Source organism: Tiliqua scincoides, chromosome 2 (genome assembly GCF_035046505.1).
Source record: "Tiliqua scincoides isolate rTilSci1 chromosome 2, rTilSci1.hap2, whole genome shotgun sequence".
Classification (NCBI taxonomy): Eukaryota; Metazoa; Chordata; class Lepidosauria; order Squamata; family Scincidae; genus Tiliqua; species Tiliqua scincoides.
In genome coordinates, this window is record NC_089822.1 from 113,760,017 (window position 1) to 113,778,491 (window position 18,475).

Below are 18,475 nucleotides of genomic sequence, written 5' to 3' on the forward strand. Positions count from 1 at the left end.
GTGGCCTCTGAAAGTTCCCGGTAAGGCTTTGCGGCATGGCAGGGAGCATCAGATCATGACCCTCCAGTTGTGGTAGGCTGACTTACTCATATATGAAAGTTTGCTTGAGGGCCATTTCCTTTCCTTCCATCCCTCTCTGATTACTAAGAGGTGATCTGGTTTGTGTTGCAAGTTGGTTGAAGTTGTTTTAGACTGGTTTATCAAAATGGCTGCAGAGCTCCCTTTTGGGCATAAGGTGGCAGATGATGAAAGCCCCTTTTGGATGACTATCTCCCTGTGGTTGCTCAAAATTCCTTTTCCTGAGTTGCGCTTAAAAAATTAATAATTCATTGCATCCTTTAATTCTCTGCAGACAACCGTCCCACCCGCTGGACTGAACTTCAACCGTTTCACAGAAGACTCTCTCCTCCGGCATGCCCAGTTTGTTGTGGAGCAAGTGGAAAGTTATGATGAGGCAGGAGACAGTGATGAGCCTCCTGTTCTAATTACACCCTGTATGAGGGATCTGATCAAGCTGGCTGGAGTAACTCTTGGGAAAAGGTAAGACAGTGACAGTACTGCAGGTCTGGCAATAGGGCTGCCAGCAATCCCTGACATACAGTATCATGCATTGCTCTTGCTACAGTAAGGGATTTGTGCTTCCCATGCTTAAATCAACATTATCTGCCAAGATGAGGATAATTCTGAAACCTGAATAATTATACAGTGCTGGTCCTTAGTATGATTCTGCTTTTCTTAGTCATGGGTATGGGCAAAGAGTATTGCAGGGTATTGAAAACCTGTCTGGATGTTGACTCATGGGTTGAGCTGGAGCACATTATGCCCTAACGGGAGCACAGCTCTGCTGGATGGAGAACCCAGACTGGCCTCTGGCCTGTTTAAGAGGGAAGTATGTCTTTCTGTCCTGTGTATGGGGCTCTGAGGGAAACAGGATGCTGGGCTAGGTGGACCTTTGACCTGATCCAGCAGATCTACTCTTAAATTCTTATCAAGTGGAAATTATGCTGGCAGTTCCTAGGAAACCTAGGATTTCCTTCCAAAACTTCCACCCAAAACTTGAAGTGTTGGCCTTGGTCAGCTTTTTTGTGTTCACAGATAACTTGCTGAAGGTTCTGCATATCCCTAGCAGATGCTTTCCAGGGAGGATGAACTCTAGAGGTAGTTCATTGAGTTATTCCTAGTTAGCCTAATGAACAGGTTTTGTTTTTCTTGACATGGAGATATACCTTGGTTTAGTAGCCCCTGATACTCTTCACTATAAGGGCTGGTCACACTCATCGAAGCAAGACTACTTTTCAGTGCGGTGATAAACTTAGGTCTAGACTGACATTTCTGACTGCAGGTGGGGGCTCCCATAGTTTAAGATTTTTCAATTAAAAAAAAATCTTTTCATGTGGAGAATTAGATGTTGGACTGATGGATTCTAATTTTGCCTTCTCCCTGACACACTCGCCTACTATGTGCAGAAAACGTTGGATATGGAGGAGCCTTCAGTCACGAGTGCTCACTTGCTGGCTAAAATGGTAGAGTCCAAGTCCACATTTGCCTCCTCAGTGAGAACTAGGCCCAAGCTATTGTCTGCTGCTGTCTTTACCACTCAGGTGTGTGCTACTTGAAGAAACACCTGGGTGAACTAATTTTCCCTTATTCACATAAAGATAGAATTATGTAGCCACTTTGATACCCTGAAGGTATCTTGCATCCAAATAAACTGCAGATGCCTGGCATTTCACTGCTATTTTTTCCTCCAGGCGAGCTGCAAGGAGGCAGGCCATCCGCCATCCAACCAAGATTGACAAAGAAAAAGGGCCCACCAAAGCCACCACCACCAAGCTGGTGTATCTGATCTTTGATACTTTCTTCTCAGAGCAAATAGAGAAGGATGAAAAGGAGGCAGACAAGGAGAATATCACAAAGCGGAGGCGCTGTGGAGTCTGTGAGGTAACCTGGCAGAGATCTTAACATTGCTAGCCCAACAACTATTTTGACTACTGAAGGAAGCCACACTGATGACTTGTGGCTCCAGCATTCAGGGAGGAAAACGCTCTCATTCTTCATAGCTTCCTGACCTCTTCCCCTTCTAATTTATTTACTTACTTGCTGTGTTTGTATACTAGCTTTCTGCCAAAGCACTCCAGTCTGTTTGCATAAAATAGTGGCTTACACTTTAGGAGAGTCATAGAGAGAAAAAAGGAATGGGAAGGAGAAAAGAAAATGAGCAAATTCAAGTTTTAAAACTTTATCCTGTCACATAATGAGGCTGTGTAATGACTAGGTGGAATAGTCATTGCAGGGGACACTCATGGAAGGAGAGCAGCCAGAGGCTATTTGGTCCCAGCTGAGCTGACATTTGGGGGTTTCTTGATCTTCCCTCTGATGCAGCTGGGTAGGATGGCTGCTGATGGAGGCAGTTCTGGAAGGTGAGGGGTCAAATGAAACCTTACTGCTTTCTAGTAATCTTCCTTACTGCAATGCTTCCCACCTTTACCATGCTGCTACCAGCCAAAAATTTTCCTAGCGTCAACAAATATGCAGATTGGTTAGGAACCAAAGCATGAAAATTAACACACATTCTGCTATATGTTAGCTGATCATTTTCATACTTCCTGAACATCTTTTTCTAAGTGGTTTGCAGCTCTGTGTAAAAACTGCTGGAAAAGCTCATGAGCAGTACCTTTCAAAGGGAGGTGGTAAGGGTTGCTACACTCCAAAAGTGTGTGTGAAGAAACCGGAAGCAGGATCTCCCCCCCCAAATAGGGTGTCATGGGAAATGTCTTGATTTTGGTGCCTCTCCTAGTGCTGTCAGTCTCCTTCTCAGAAGGATTCCTTCCTCTTCCGTCAAGCTCCATTCTGCCTTGCCAAACAAGGCAATTCAGAGCATATAAAATTTGCCTCTTTTTTCAGAACTGCCTGCTCCATAAAATATAATGCAACATTTATGTGTCCTGAACAGCTTTTTCAGGGACTCTCATCTATTTTCATAGAGTATCGTTACTTTTTGCAGTTTTGACACAAGTTCATTCCCCTTATTTCATAGTACCCCTGGTTTCTTTACTGGACCGCCATCTGTTATGCTGGTATCTTTTGAGGTCTGCTATTCTGACTGATTGCAGATGGGCTGTTTTTTATTGCTTTATAGAAATTTGCTCTGCCATTTTCACAGCTCAGCCTACAATGGATTGTGAAAATTTACCCAGTTCCCAGAGCATGCCAAGAATGCTTGTCTTGCCTGAAACCAGTTTCCTTGTGAACTTCCCAAGTCTCTCCTTGCAGAAGGCTTCTCTCCTGCAATATTCCATATGCATCTGTTGACTAGGCTCCTTGTTTGTTTACAGGTTTGCCAGCAGCCAGAGTGTGGCAAATGCAAAGCTTGCCAGGATATGATTAAATTTGGGGGCACTGGAAAGTCGAAACAGGCCTGCCTGCACAGGAGGTAGTTATGATTCCCCCGCCTTGATGGACTATGCACTATATAAATGCAGTTGGGGCAGCACTACAAGGGTAGGGTAGCCTGGTATGCTCAATCCAACTTCATTTGGTTGAAATGTTAACTTGGGACACGGGGGAGAAAAATTGTTGGGAGCAAGTTCTACACATGTTCTCAAGAGAAGACTTCAAAGTTGGATCATGTGGCCCAAATAAAAAATAGACTATACAGAACTAAAGTTGGCCATTCCCAGGTCTAGTCTAATGAATATGTCAGCTCCTGAATGATTTGGCTGCATAGATTTGAAAATGATGAAGATTCACCAATTATGAATTTATCAGGGTTCTCTTCTTCTGTCCTGGGCCTGGTTCTCTTGAACAACTTCATCAATGATTTGGATGAAGGAATAAAAGGAAGTTTTCTCAAATTTGTGGATGACACCAAGCATTAGCAGAAGCTTTCAGGAAGACTTTGAAAAAAATGGAATAGTGGGTTGAAATGAATAAAATGAAGTTCAACAAGGGCAAAATGCAAGGTTCTACACTTTGACAAAACACTGGTGCAGTTACAGAATGGGAGATATCTGGCTTGGCAACACAACATGTGAGAGAGATCTTGGAATTGCGGTGTATATAAATCAGCAGTTTAATGCAGCTGCAAAGAAGGCTTATGCAATTTTAACCTGCATTAGTAGAACCGTAGCTTTCATGTCATGAAAAGTAGTGGTTCCACTTTACTCTACTTTAGTCAGACCTCTCCTGGAGTACTGTGTCCAGTTCTGGACACCTCACTTTAGAAAAGATGCAGCCAGACTGGTTCGGGTTCCGGGAATAGTGACAAGGATGACAAGCAAATGCGTGTTTTGGCCATAATATTTTCAAAATTTACAAAAAAGTTTGTAAAGTTTAGGCATCTTGTAGAATAGAGAAGATTTGGGAAGGTTGCTGACACAATGAGTCCTCCATTTCTGAGCCACGTGCATAGTGTTTTTCTTTTGCTTTAGGTGCCCCAACCTAGCTGTAAAAGAAGCTGATGATGATGAGGAGGTGGATGATAACTTTCCAGAGGTTTCCTTGCCCAAAAAGATGCTGCAAGGAGGGAAGAAGAAGCAAAATAAGAGCCGTATTTCATGGGTGGGAGATCCCATCAAGGTATGCTGCCTTTGTGAAGGATGTCATGCATTAATTCAAATTGGGTTTCGCCCTTGAGTTGTTTATGATGTGTGTGTAGATCCCTTGAGTTAAACAGCTGTATACGTATTCTTGAATTTTGCTGTAATTGGTACTACTTTGAATGGCAGCAGGTATGTGCCTCAGGGCCTAATGTCCTTTCTTGGGGATAGGGAATGTTGATCTAGTTGGGCACTTGTGTTTTAACACTGCTTTGGCCTTTAAGTCATTTTTTCCACAACCATGAGGTTGAAAATACATGCACTGACAACCAGATTCTCTTAATTTGTAATGCATCTGTGGCCAGGCAAAACTCTCTTTATTCTCCCTCTTGCTAAGGAGAGCCTTGAGATGTGGTAGTAAGGAAAATGGGTGTTTGTGAGTGCCTGCTGTGGGCTTCAGTGCCTAATTAGGAGCGCCCACAGTGCTGTAGCATAAGCTTTTTTTGTCTGTCTGCAGAGTGATGGCAAGAAGGACTATTATCAGAAGGTATGCATTGATTCAGAGACCCTGCAAGTAGGTGACTGTGTCTCTGTCAGCCCCGATGACCCTACGAAACCTCTCTATCTGGCAAGGTGCGTCTTCTCAGAACAAATGTGTTTTTCCCCCTCTATGGTGAATGTGATAGAATTGTGGATAGAAATGTTTAGACTTGAAACCAAGCTGAGCCATCTGATGAGGCTGGGAGAAGGATCCTGTAGAGGGGGCAGCTTGGCAGGAACCATCACAGTGCATTGCAAGCAACTACCTCTGCCCCAGGCTGCCTGCCTGCATGGTCCTGTCAGTCCAGCACCTACAGCCACCATTCCTCCTCTTTCTACTTCCCTGCCCCCCATTTGAAATGGCAGAGTCTGGGGAGATGAAGCGTGGGGGGAGGAAAGAGGAGAATGGTGACCTGCAGCCTCTCTCCTCCACGCGATGCCTCTTCCATCTCCCCAGGCTCTGCTTCTTTAAAATGTGGAGCAGAAGATAGGCAGTGAAACAAGGGGGGTTGTGCACAGGCATGGCTGGCAGTGGTGGCAACAACAGTCATGACGAGGTGGGCCTTGGGCTGGCGCTACTTACAGCTGAAAATTTGAATCCAAGTCTATCATAAAGCTTCTGGGCAGTCTTTATCCATGTCCATTCCACTTAGTACAACAGGGGACTTGCTTAATGGACTGTCTATGGCAGGGTGTCCAAAGTTTTTGGCAGGAGGGCCACATCATCTCTCTGACACTGGGTCGGGGGCCAGGGGAAAAAAGAATTAATTTACATTTAAAATTTGAATAAATTTACATAGGTTTACATAAATGAATATATTAAAGATGAACTTAAATGAACGAATGAAGGTCTTCTAATAGCTCAAGTCCATGAACAAACCAAGGCTGGCCTTTCCTTCGCTGCCACTACTGCATCACAGACGTGAAAAAGCAAGCAGTGGAGGGAGCCCTCATCACACAGCTCACAGGAGAGGTCAAACAGTCGCCCTCATACTGAGAGCATTTGCATCGGGCCAGTGTGGGCTCCAACAAATTTCTGAGGGCCAGAGGCTCATTGGAGACTGGGTGCTCTCTAAGGGCCACATTGAGAGTCCTCGAGGGCCACAAGTGGCCCCAGGGCCAGGGTTTGGGCACCCCTGGGGGTGAACAACAAATATTGTTGCTTGTCTTGCAGAAAAAGCATGTGACGTGTCTTGGCATAGGTAATTCTGAGCATATTGCTTTTTGAGAAGGTTGTACCCATGCCTGCATTTAATATATAAGTTTTGTGAGCTGTGGTTATGAAGCTGAGCTATGAACTAGAAAGCCCTCAGTTCAAATGTTGCCTCTGCCATGAATTCACTACAGAAGTGTTGTCCTTGGCTTTTTGTGGATAGGAATTCATCCTCCTTTGTTCACTTCTTCCCTGCTGCAGAGTCACCGCTATGTGGGAGGATGCCATCAATGGACCAATGTTCCACGTCCACTGGTTTTGCCGTGGCACTGACACAGTCCTGGGAGCAACTTCTGACCCATTGGAACTCTTTTTGGTGGATGAGTGTGAAGATATGCAGCTGTCTTACATCCATGGCAAAGTCAATGTCCTTTATAAGGCTCCCTCGGAGAACTGGGCCATGGAGGTGCGTTGAAGATTCTTGCAAGAGGGCGTCAGTCACTGTATTTTCAACTGGGGTCAGGCAGGGTTAGGGAGGTTATGTTCTAGGCTAATAGGGACTTGCAGGGCAGAGGGCTGGCTGACATTCCTCCTGGATATCTGATAAGGCAGTGATTTTCAACCTTTTTCATCTCACGGCAACACTGACAAGGCACTAAAATGGTCAAGGCACACCACCAGGTTTTTGACAATTGACAAGGCACACCATGCTGCCATTGGGGGCTCACATCTCCCATTGGCCCTATTAATAAATGACCTTCCCCCAAATTCCTGTGGCACACCTTTGAACCACTCATGGCACACCAGTGTGCCACGGCAAAGTGGTTGAAAACGGCTGTGATAAGGTGTAAGAATCCTATTGCCTGTTAATTCTAATGAGCAATAAGACTTTCTGTGAAATCTGCCATAGGCTGCTCTCCACCTGCCCCTTCTGCTAGCTTTTCTTACTGGTATCCTGTGTGGCTGCTTGTCGTACACTTAGGGGAGGGTTTGGGGTGCTCAGTGTTCTTGGTTCTTGAACCCTAAAGCCCTCAAGGCCCCCCTGTCCAGTAGTACTGCCACCACCCTGTACGTGCCAGTGCTTCAGTCCAGGGACATTGAGACCCTCTAGGCTTAATTCTATCCCTTGCAGGTACTGAGCGCTTTCTCCAATTAAAGCTTCAGTCCTTAAGTTACTAGACCTCAATGAGCACTTGGTAGCTTGCTGAACGGCTAGGCAGGATTCTGAACTTTTGTCTCCAACAGACAATGAAACAACTTGGTAAAAGAGATTTTAGTTTATTAAGTACATACGTTTACATAAGGCAGCAAATGCTAGAGGCATAAACATCTAGGAAACACATCAGCAATAAAATAATAAAGCTAGCTGGCTATCTCTGTTAGTCCCTAACTCTCACATGGGTCAGCTTCTCTTGTAGATCTTTTAGCTCTAGGCTACCTATGAGGCCAGATGCCCATGGTGGACAATGGAGCTCACAGCGTGCAGGATGTTGCACCCAAAAACTCTGCCCAGGAAGAACCGGACACACCCCTTGGGGCACTCATTAGTATACTTCTTATGCTACTAGTACTGAGGTGACTTCATACTTATTTAGACTGTCCAATCAGAAACTTTTGAGGACAGAACCTTCTTGGACTGGGTCTGGTTGCTAGTCCTCCTAGTTCTTACCCCTCCCCACTGGAGATCCATAGCTGCATTCCATTCCGCTTGATCAGGCACCCCTCAGTCTACTGAGGTGTTAAACATTCCAGTGGGTTATAATGTCCTTTCTGTCCAGCAAAGGAGAGACAACAATCTTTGTTTGTTTACTCACATTCTTGCAGCTAGGAACTGCTAGGCACTTCTCTATTACTTAGTTTGGTTCAGGCTTCACATGCTAACCTAGGGCTAAACTGTACATATTCATGGCACTGCTGTGGGTCTCCTGTCTCTTTGCTTTCATATCATTTTCCTCCTTCCCCCACGCAAAACACCTTGAGACAGTAAAGCAAACCATGGGACCCACACTGCCATTTTCCTTTGGCTATGTCCTCTGTTCTAGAGGGCAACTGGTGTCTGTGCAAGTACAATTTGAGTCTTGAACAGCACATTCTGTGTTCACTAGAGTAATCGCTCTCAAACTTTTAGGAAGATATACTCCCCAAGTAAGTCTTGGAGTGCAGCAATGCAATCCCCAGGATCATGTCACAAAGGGGGTCAAGGGGGTGCTTTCACTTACTGTCACTAATTCCAGGCTGCTGGAAGCTCCGGGAGGTGCAGAGGAGCCCTGTGCAGTCCTCCACCTGGCTCCCCAGTGCTTAGAACATTGAGAAATAAGCAAGCGCAGAGCACTTCCTGGTGCTTTGGATCACGTTGAACTTCCCGTGGTGCTTGGGAATCACATTGCTGCCCTCGCCCCTTAAAGGGATGGGAAACCCTTTACATGAACTGGTGGGTCATGACCCACCAGTTTGAGAACCACTGAGCTAGAAAATACAGGTGTGCCCCGGTATCTGCAGGGGTTATGTGAAACTGTGAGAGCTCTTCAACCTCTCCAGACTGAGAGCAAAGTCCAAAGTTCAGCTGAAATGTCTGCCTGACTTCCTCTTTGCCGACGATGCAGCTGTCACTACCCACTCTGCCAAAGATCTCCAGCAGCTCATGGATCGTTTTAGCAAGGCCTGCCAAGATTTTGGACTGACGATCAGCCTTAAGAAAACACAGGTCATGGTTCAGGATGTGGACTCACCTCCCTGCATTACAATCTCTGTGCATGGAGGTTGTCCATGACTTTGTGTACCTTGGCTCAGCGATCTCCGACACTCTTTCTCTCGATACCGAGCTAAACAAACGCATTGGTAAAGCAGCTACCACGTTTTCCAGACTCACAAAGAGAGTCTGGTCCAACAAGAAGCTGACGGAACATACCAAGATCCAGGTCTACAGAGCTTGCGTCCTGAGTACACTTCTGTACTGCAGCGAGTCATGGACTCTTCGCTCACAACAGGAGAGGAAACTGAACGCATTCCACATGCGCTGCCTCCGACGCATCCTCTGCATCACCTGGCAGGACAAAGTTCCAAACAACACAGTCCTGAAACGAGCTAGAATCCCTAGCATGTATGCACTGCTGAAACAGAGACGCCTGCGTTGGCTTGGTCATGTTGTGAGAATGGATGATGGCCGGATCCCAAAGGATCTCCTCTATGGAGAACTCGTGCAAGGAAAGCGCCCTATAGGTAGACCACAGCTGCGATACAAGGACATCTGCAAGAGGGATCTGAAGGCCTTAGGAGTGGACCTCAACAAGTGGGAAACCCTGGCCTCTGAGCGGCCCGCTTGGAGGCAGGCTGTGCAGCATGGCCTTTCCCAGTTTGAAGAGACACTTGGCCAACAGTCTGAGGCAAAGAGGCAAAGAAGGAAGGCCCATAGCCAGGGAGACAGACCAGGGACACACTACACTTGCTCCCAGTGTGGAAGGGATTGTCACTCCCGAATCGGCCTTTTCAGCCATACTAGACGCTGTGCCAGAACCACCATCCAGAGCGCGATACCATAGTCTTCCGAGACTGAAGGTTGCCAACGGTCTGTGAAACTGGATACTGGGCTTCCCCGGTCCTCCTAATGCCTTTTAAAGGCATAAAAACGTCACTTCCGGTTTTGATGAAAATCCAGAAGTCACATTTTTTTCAATTTAAACAGTCATTCTGAGGCCCGCAGAGTGTGCACGCAACCTCTGCAGGGCTCAGAAGACCCTCCAGAAGTGAGGAGCACAGCTCACCTCACCTACAGAAGTTGCACGGGGGTGGCCTCCTGCAACCACGGATACTTGAAACCGCTGATATGAGATCCATGGATACAAGGGCCCCCTGTAGTTGTATCCCATACTGCAACCAAGAGTTGTGGGCTCAGTTCTGCAGCAGGGTTTTTAAAAAATTGAATCAGTAAATACAATAGTGAGATCTTGAAGCGCAGGTTCAAAAACAAACTTTTGTTGTGGACAAAAAATCCTTTTGTGTGATTGCAAGAAAATTGCCAGCAAGCAACAATTCCATTATTAACTCTTGATTGAAACTGTGCCAACAAGACAACAACAAAGCAGTGGTCACCAGTCAGTCAGCTATCTCTCCCCCTTCTTATAGTACATCAGCATTTTTTATGTTTTCAGCTTAAGCAAAGGTGATTCAGCTACTTCCAGTAGCGTTTCAGTAGCAAGTGACATTGCTTATCAGCAAGAAGCAGTTCAGTGTCTGCCGTTCTCACCCTTAGCACATTATTTTGGTTTACTCATCCTAGGCTTATCTCTGGCTTTTAGGACAGAACATTCTGCAGCTTAGATGGATAGCCCTGTCCTTCCTGATAGAACATTCTGTAGTCAGTGGTCTTTAATCAGTTTTTATCACATTGCTGAAACTAAATCAGCCATGTTGAAATATCTGTGCCAAGTAATCTGTGCAAAATCTGTCATAAGGGCTCTTGGCAGTCAGCAGTGCCTCCTCTCATTAATTCTAGCCCCACCACAACGGCTATCTCAAAACTGCAATCCTGTGAAGCCTGAATTCTTCTCCCAGTAGCCATTTCCTAATGCCCTGTTTATTAGCCATGCACCCTAAGTAGCTCCTCATCCCCCCTCCTCCTTGTAAAACCTAATTTTGCAGATGAAGGGGGCTATTGCCTTGCCAGACTTCCAGAGCCTGACAAAAACAGACTAGTGGGAAATTGCCATTATTAGGCTGACTTGGGGTTCTTCCTGACAAGCCTCAAGTCTATGTTGGGAACCAGAGCACTAGGGCAACAGGTGCTGAAAAGACCTGTGCTTTATAAATTATGATGGTTGATTGTGTTTTACTTCCAGCTTTGTTGTGATATCTTGAACACAGCTTCACATTCCTCTGCCTGGAAATACTTCTTGTGTTATATTTTCTGTGAGCCTTGTTTGAGTGCTGCCATTCAGAGCACGGCCAGGGTTTTCTTTGATAAACTATTGTAAAGGACTTGAGTTTTGCATTCTTGTGGTTGCTTTGATCAGCTTACCTGGGGGTTTTTTGATATTGAAATCTAATAGGCATTTCTTGTCTTGCTTAGGCAATCTAATGTTTTCCCTTCTTCCTGTAGGGAGGGCTTGATATGGAGATCAAAATGGTGGAAGATGATGGTCAAACCTATTTCTACCAAATGTGGTATGATCAAGAGTATGCTAGATTTGAGAGTCCCCCAAAGACTCAACCTACTGAAGACAACAAATACAAGTGAGTGCCTGAGGCTTCATGGAGGGGGTGGGGCAGAAGGGAGCCCTGATGGAAAGTTTAATTACCGAATGAAAAACTGAAATGCTGCAAAAACTCAAAACATTTTCAGAATAAAGCAGCGTTTCTCAACATTGTTCCCCTGATGTACCACTTGGTGCTTTAGTGTCCTTGGAGGTACCAGCAGAAGTAATTGGAAATGATGTCATTGCCAGTTACTTCTGATTTTGAGACCGTGATGGGAGCTTCCAAGTTTAGTAAGAGGCTCAGGGCGGGCAGGCGAGCTTTTTCATGCACTTGAAAACCATGCACTAGAGTTCTGCCTGCTGGGTTGAGCTTCCTATTGCTGTTTGAAACTCCTGTTGTGGACTCACTGCTAGGCAGTAGGTGCTGTGTGTCCCACCCAACACTGCTTAGCATACCATCTATGGTATGTGTACCACCAGTTGAGAACCCCTGGAATAAAGCATTCACATGAAGAAAATATGCGGTATATATCTTTGATTGGTACCTTGATGTAGTCTTTTTATATCTGAACACATTGCCTTTTCCCAAAAATAGCTTGATGGTGTTCAGTATGTTGGAAAATATGTGGGGCAGATGGACAGAAACATCTGGCATTCCCTGTAACATGACTCTATGACAAAACATTGTGTGTTCTGAACTATCAAGTGCCTCAAAAATTAGTTGTGTGTATGTTAAACAATCTGACCTAGATGTCTGCTCTACACCTAGGTTCTGCATGAGCTGCACTCGTTTGGATGAGGTGAGGCAGAAGGAAATCCCCAAAGTCTTGGAACCCCAGGAAGAATCAGAAGGGAAGATGTTCTATGGCATGGCAACCAAAAATGGGGTGCAGTACCGCGTGGGGGATGGAGTCTTTCTCCTTCCAGATGCGTTCCCATTTAGGTTGGTTCTTAAATCAGCTTTGGGTGGAGCAAAAGAGAAGGGATCATCTGGTTAAGTTTGGCTCCTTATCACTAAGGAATTATTACATGAGATCTGTCTTTCAGAATATTTTAAAATGTACAGCAGAAGGATTGCTATTCTATGCTGTGGTTCATTTTGAGGATCCTCTTTTTTTATCTCTAGCAAGATATCCTCTAAAAAAGATCCTCTTTTTTTAATCTCTAGAAAAATATCTATCTGCTTAGAAGATATTTTTATCTTCTAAGTAGTGAAATGCTAATATGTATTCAACCTCCAGAGAAAATAAGACCCCCAAATGACTTGGGGAACAAAGTTGGGATGTGTGAGATGAGATAAATTTGGGCGGAGTGGGATTGGGGTAGGGCTGAAAGCTGAGGAACTGAGGAAGATGGAAAAGATCTGTTGGTACACATCTTTTCAAGCTGTATATGAAAGATAGAAGACAGATGGTGAAAGATTTTAAGAGGTGATCTTGTGGATACAGTTGTGTGAGACGACTTAAACAGTTTACAGTGAATCTTCAGGACAGCCTTCTGTAGGTTGCATTGGACTGCAGACTTTAAAGAGTAGATTAAGCTACTAAAAAAGCATTAATTTGATGAGGCCATTTTTATCAGGTGAGGGTAAACTTTAATGAAGCTGTGAGAATTAAGGGCGCAGTTTTGTTTTTTGAGACTACTTTGGCAAAGAGCAGCTGGCAAAGACATACAGTGGGCCCTCCTTATCCACAGACTCAGTGTCTGTGGATTCCACCTTCCATGGATGTGACTAGGACTTGACTAGAGGCCACTTTCGGTTTGCACCTGTGACTTCTGGTTGCATTCAGGATGTATTCTGAGGCGCTGGGAGGTGCACAACACACTCCATTGATCTTCCCCAGCTTTAAAACACCTCTTGGCTGTGACTGGATGTTACAGGCCTGAAGTGGAAGTGGCCTCTGGTTGCAATGGGCAAGACGGGTCCTTGAAATGAGCTGTGGGCCAGCGCAACCTCTGGAGGGCCCAGCATGGCATAAGTGATTGCAGCACTGGGACCTTGCCCCCATCCAGGACTCAGGCATCTACCGATTTCAGCATCCATAGGGGGGTCCTGGAACAAATCCCTCACAGATTTGGCCCACTGTGCTGTGTTTGGCCCCTGGGCCAGGGTTTGGAGACCCCTGCTTTACCCAATGATCCAGCTGTGAGTGGGCAATGGCTGGGTGCCTGGGTAAGGCATGTGGAGAAACAGCAGCCAGAGTCCTCCTGGCGCTTGTCACTCACTGCTTTGATTGGCAGCTGGACAAGTGCCACGTGCAGTGTCTGGCAGCTGCACCCTACACCTGGTGGCGGGAACAAGTCTCCCTCCCTATGGAGGGAGACTAACTGAGAATGAAAAAGGATGTTTAAGAGGCAGCCTGTCCTTCTGCCTTTTGATCATTTACATTTACCCTACTTCAGTATCTCAAAAAGGTACCTACATTTTGGTAACACGCATGTGTTAACCATGTGTTAACATGTTAACCAATTTAATTGAACAGTTAGAAGGCAGGTGCTTGAAGAATTATTGTTGAGCTCTTCAGTTGGTCAGCAGTTCCAGCACAGCCTCACAAAATCACTCAAAAAAATTTGCTACCTCATCTGCATACACAGATACTGAAATCATTTAGTTGTTGCATCAGCATTCTGAAAGAGGCAAGAGGGGCTTTGAGGAGCAACCCACAAAAACTTTATTGACTTGCAGCAGCCCAATTTGAAGACCTAGTGTTGTATGTATCCTGCCTTTAATACTACAGGTTGAGTCTCATTATTTGCGAGAGTTCTGTGGGGGTGAATGTTTTTAAAATTAATTTGCTATAGTTTGATTTTTGCTAAGGTCCCTTGGCTCAGGTGATTTAAAAACAGCCTTGCTCATCTTTGTGATGTTAAGATAGTCATTAAGAGGACAATCCAACAATCAGTCTCTCTCCAGGTCCTTAGAAAGAATTATCTTTCCTTGTTTTCAGGGGGAAGGGAGGTGGTCTCTTGGAGAGAGAATGATTGATGGATTGTCAGCTGGCTGCCCTCACTCTAACTATTGTAAAGGATTGTTTTCCTTTAATTTAAAGGGCCCTTCTCATCATGTTGAGATAAAAATCTCTACAACAGTAAGAAAAGCATTTTAAGGGGGTGCATTTTTCTCCTCCAGGGACCAGCACATTCCTTCTCATTTGCAGTGGCCATTCATGTTGAGTCAAATCAGGTTGGACCTGTAATTTTTCACTGTTCCCTGTCTGTAGCCTGAAGCTGGCCAGCCCTGTCAAGCGCCAGAAGAAGGAAGCAGTAGATGAGGAGCTACATCCTGAGCATTATCGCAAGTACTCAGAATATATAAAAGGCAGCAACCAGGATGCACCTGAACCGTACCGCATTGGCCGCATCAAGGCAATCTTCTGCAATATTCGCAGCAGTGGCAGGCCCAACGAAGCAGAAATCAAGCTGCGTGTGTACAAGTTTTACAGGTAAGCCATGACTTGCATGGTTTCTGCTCAGAACAAACAATTGATTGGATTGATCTTGTTTCCACCCTAAGCCAGGGGGCACTACTGTGGGATACCCAGCATCCTGGGCTTCTGGGGAGCAACAAGTAGGGAGAACAGATAACTTATTTGGCATGAATTCTCCTATGTTCACCTAACGGTGGTCCAACACCCACCCTGGTTTTTGTCTTGGATTATTTCCCAAAACTGTCAGCCTTGATCAGATAGGAAGAGATAATAACAGTTTAAGGATTTCTCTTTTCCATTGCTAGAAACTGTCTTAGAAAGGGATTAAGGGGTAATCTCCTCACCTAGACCTGACCAAGTCTTTTTTAAAAAATAGCCTGCCTTCTCGTGAACTAATCAGAGAGCACCTTATTTACCTGGCCACTGTTAGGTAAATAAGTTGGAGAATTCACAGTAAGTAAAATTCTGTTTTCATTTCTGTCCCCATACCTTATTCTTGCTGAAAGAAAATGTGTGTTGTCATCTTCTTTAGGCCAGAGAATACCCATAAGTCAGTGAAAGCCAGCTACCATGCTGATATTAACTTGCTATACTGGAGTGATGAAGAGGCCACAGTGGAGTTCAAAGACGTGCAGGGCCGCTGCACTGTGGTTTATGGGGAGGACTTGACAGAATGCATCCAGGACTATTCTGCCAGTGGCTCTGATCGTTTCTACTTCCTAGAGGTGATCACATTGCATAATTGTTGCATCGCATTGATACATTGGCTAACTACTGTCAAGCAGTTGGGTAACCCAAGAAGAGCCCCGCTGGATCAGGCCAAAGGCCCAATTAGTCCAGCTTCCTATATCTCATAGTGGCCCACCAAAAAGGGCATTTTTATTCTGGATGTTGAACATCCAAATGGCCCCATACATTATAACATGCTCTAGCATGCTTCCTGTTCTTTTCGCTGGGAATGATGCAGGAAAACTTCTCAGTGAATTGAGCCTCATGAGTTAGTCTCCAACTTACTACCTTTAATGGCACCCAATATCTACTGCTGAGGCAACTTTCACACAGCACTGGTGCCTCCTAGCTAAAGCATTCATTTTTTTGCACAGTCCCTGCTTCTCACTGATGTTCCCCAAAACCCAAAGAGCTTTAACACTTTTTTTTCTCTTCTAGGCATATAATGCAAAAACAAAATGCTTTGAAGACCCCCCATATCATGCTCGTAGCTCTGGAAATAAAGGAAAGGGGAAAGGAAAAGGGAAAGGTGGGTGCTCCAGAAGCTTTGGATAACTACTGCATTTCTATAAATTTGGCAGTTCAGAAATATCAGAGTTCCACACCGTTCTGATGAAGGCAGTGTTGTGTTTTCTTCCAGCATAGCTTCATAATGAAAGCACACTTCCATTATGTTCTTTTACAGCAGCAGCATGAAAGCATTCATCAATCTACCTCTCTCTCAAATGAGAGGAGCCAGCCAATTACAGGCGTTCTGCAACAGGGCTGTATTTCTGCAATATTATTAACAGTATTTATACACAGGCATGCCCTATTACCTGCCAGGGTTCTGTTCCGGAACACCCTGAGGACAGGTGAAACCACAGGTCACAGAGGTGATGGGAGCTGTACTCCCCTCTTCTTTGGAGGGTCTTCTGAACCCTGCAGCGGTTGCACACATCTGCCCCACAGCCTCTGCCAGCCTCAGAATGGCTCTGTATGCCGAAAAATGTCTGTTCCAGTTTCACGAAAAATCTGGAAGTGAGGTTTTTATGCCTTTAAAAGGCATTATGAGGGCCAGGGTTATGAGGTTTAAAAGGCATTATGAGGGCCACTGATGGCAGGAAAGTCACACATACACGGCCTTTGTGGGGCTCAGAAAACCCTCCAGAAGTGAGGGGAGCACAGCACCCCTTGCCTCCAAAGAGGGTGTGGGGGCTGCACATTTGTCGATCCACAGGTAAGCGAAACCGTGGATACAGGATCTGCGAATACAGGGTCCTCGTGTACCGCTTTTCAACAGAAAAGTTCACAGAGCAGTTTACAGATAATATCAATGGCTCCCTGTTTGGAAAATCCCAAAATGACTCTCAATCTAAAAAGGGCTCACAATTTAATTATTCTTTCTTCTTCCTCTATCGCTTTCATTGACAAATGTCCCAATAGAAGCTTGTCTAGGCATTCTGCTGTTCTCTCTGACCTAGAAAGGGGCAAATGTAATTGGGAGCCCATGTTTGATCATTTGGCTGAGCCCTGAAATCATTAAATTAATGGGCAGTGGAGCAAGTTGTCCAGGGAAGCCATGCAATCTCTTTAGTAGAGGGTTTTAAGGCAAGATGGAGGTCCTGCTTCTTGTAGATTCAATGCTACTCTGGGCATCCTTTCTAACTACATGAATTCAGTGCTATATCTGTATATGCCAGTAGTTCCTACTCAGACTGGGATTGCAGGTGAGTGCTTGCGGGGCTGGAGCTGAAAACTAGAAGTCCGCTCTGATCCTCAGATGGAGCAATTTTCATATCAGAGGCCTGCAAAAGGGGCTGCAGGCCTTCTGGACCCTCCCCAAGTAAGTGGGAAATCCCATGAGTTCCTGTTGTGCCATGATTGCTGCGGCGCCATTGGGACATCCATTTTGGTTCCCAATGGTGGGTTGTGTCTTTAGGAACCACTGGTATATGCACTAGAAGCAGAGGAAAAGATAGTACAGTCCTGAAGTCGTTAAAACAGACTGAAATGCTTTAGGGCCCAATCCTATCCAACTTTCCAGCACCGGTGCAGCCACAATGTAGCTCTGAGGTAAGGGAACAAATGTTCCCATGCCTTACGGAGGCCTCTTTGACTACCTCCCCAACACCAGAAGCAGTGCATACCCCATTGGCACAGCAGCACAAGCACTGGAAAATTGGATAGAATTAGGCCCTTAGACTGCTGGTGAGCAAGCGCACTCTCTGAATGCTGTCTTGTATGAAAAGAAAACTTTTTGGAAATAGAAAGCTAGCAGAGCAAGGAGTGGGTTGGGCTTTCTTCCTGCTGTGCTAACTTCTTACTTGAAGTGACTTCTTTTCAAGGTAGGAAAAGTTGATTCAAAATTGATATACCTGCTTCCACAGCCTGAAGTTACTCTTCCATCTTGGTCCACTGCACATGCAGATAAAGTCCAAATCTGTCCTGGGGGAATGAACACCTTTAGGGGGGGGGAAATTAAACACAAACTATGATAGGCATGCTTTCCATTTTTGCACAGGGATTGGGTGGAGGTGAGGCATCCAGCTACCCTTCTAAAAATGACTGATGACCTCATAAAGTTTCCTTCGTAAGTACAGGGGAGATTTACATGCAGCATAATCTATCACATTTAAGTTGCTGTTAACGTGTCCTTTTAATCCTGTCTGCCCTAGTATGTTTCCTGTGGAAGAATGGCAGCTCTTCATCCATACAAAGGCACAATTTTATTATTTTTTTGCTGTTGCAGGTAAAAGCAAAGGGAAATCTTCAGGTGCATCTGAGCAAAGTGAGCCTGAGGCTGCAGAAATTAAGCCACCTAAGTTACGCACCCTGGATGTCTTCTCTGGCTGCGGAGGCTTGTCAGAAGGGTTCCATCAAGCAGGCAAGACAGAAAATCTGTTGAGACAGAGT

At 45.3% G+C, this 18,475-nt stretch overlaps 1 protein-coding gene across 1 annotated transcript in view; it reads left to right on the forward strand.

Annotated features, from left to right (window-relative positions):
• Window positions 1–18,475, forward strand: part of DNMT1 (DNA methyltransferase 1) — a 50,390-nt gene that overhangs the window by 20,807 nt on the left and 11,108 nt on the right. Inside the window, exons 14-25 of the mRNA XM_066614074.1 lie at window positions 353–540; window positions 1,752–1,941; window positions 3,336–3,433; window positions 4,431–4,578; window positions 5,056–5,171; window positions 6,493–6,697; window positions 11,327–11,460; window positions 12,193–12,366; window positions 14,645–14,866; window positions 15,384–15,576; window positions 16,019–16,109; window positions 18,312–18,446. Of these exons, the coding sequence (XP_066470171.1) occupies window positions 353–540; window positions 1,752–1,941; window positions 3,336–3,433; window positions 4,431–4,578; window positions 5,056–5,171; window positions 6,493–6,697; window positions 11,327–11,460; window positions 12,193–12,366; window positions 14,645–14,866; window positions 15,384–15,576; window positions 16,019–16,109; window positions 18,312–18,446 (1,894 nt within the window). The remainder of the gene's footprint in view (window positions 1–352; window positions 541–1,751; window positions 1,942–3,335; window positions 3,434–4,430; window positions 4,579–5,055; window positions 5,172–6,492; window positions 6,698–11,326; window positions 11,461–12,192; window positions 12,367–14,644; window positions 14,867–15,383; window positions 15,577–16,018; window positions 16,110–18,311; window positions 18,447–18,475) is intronic.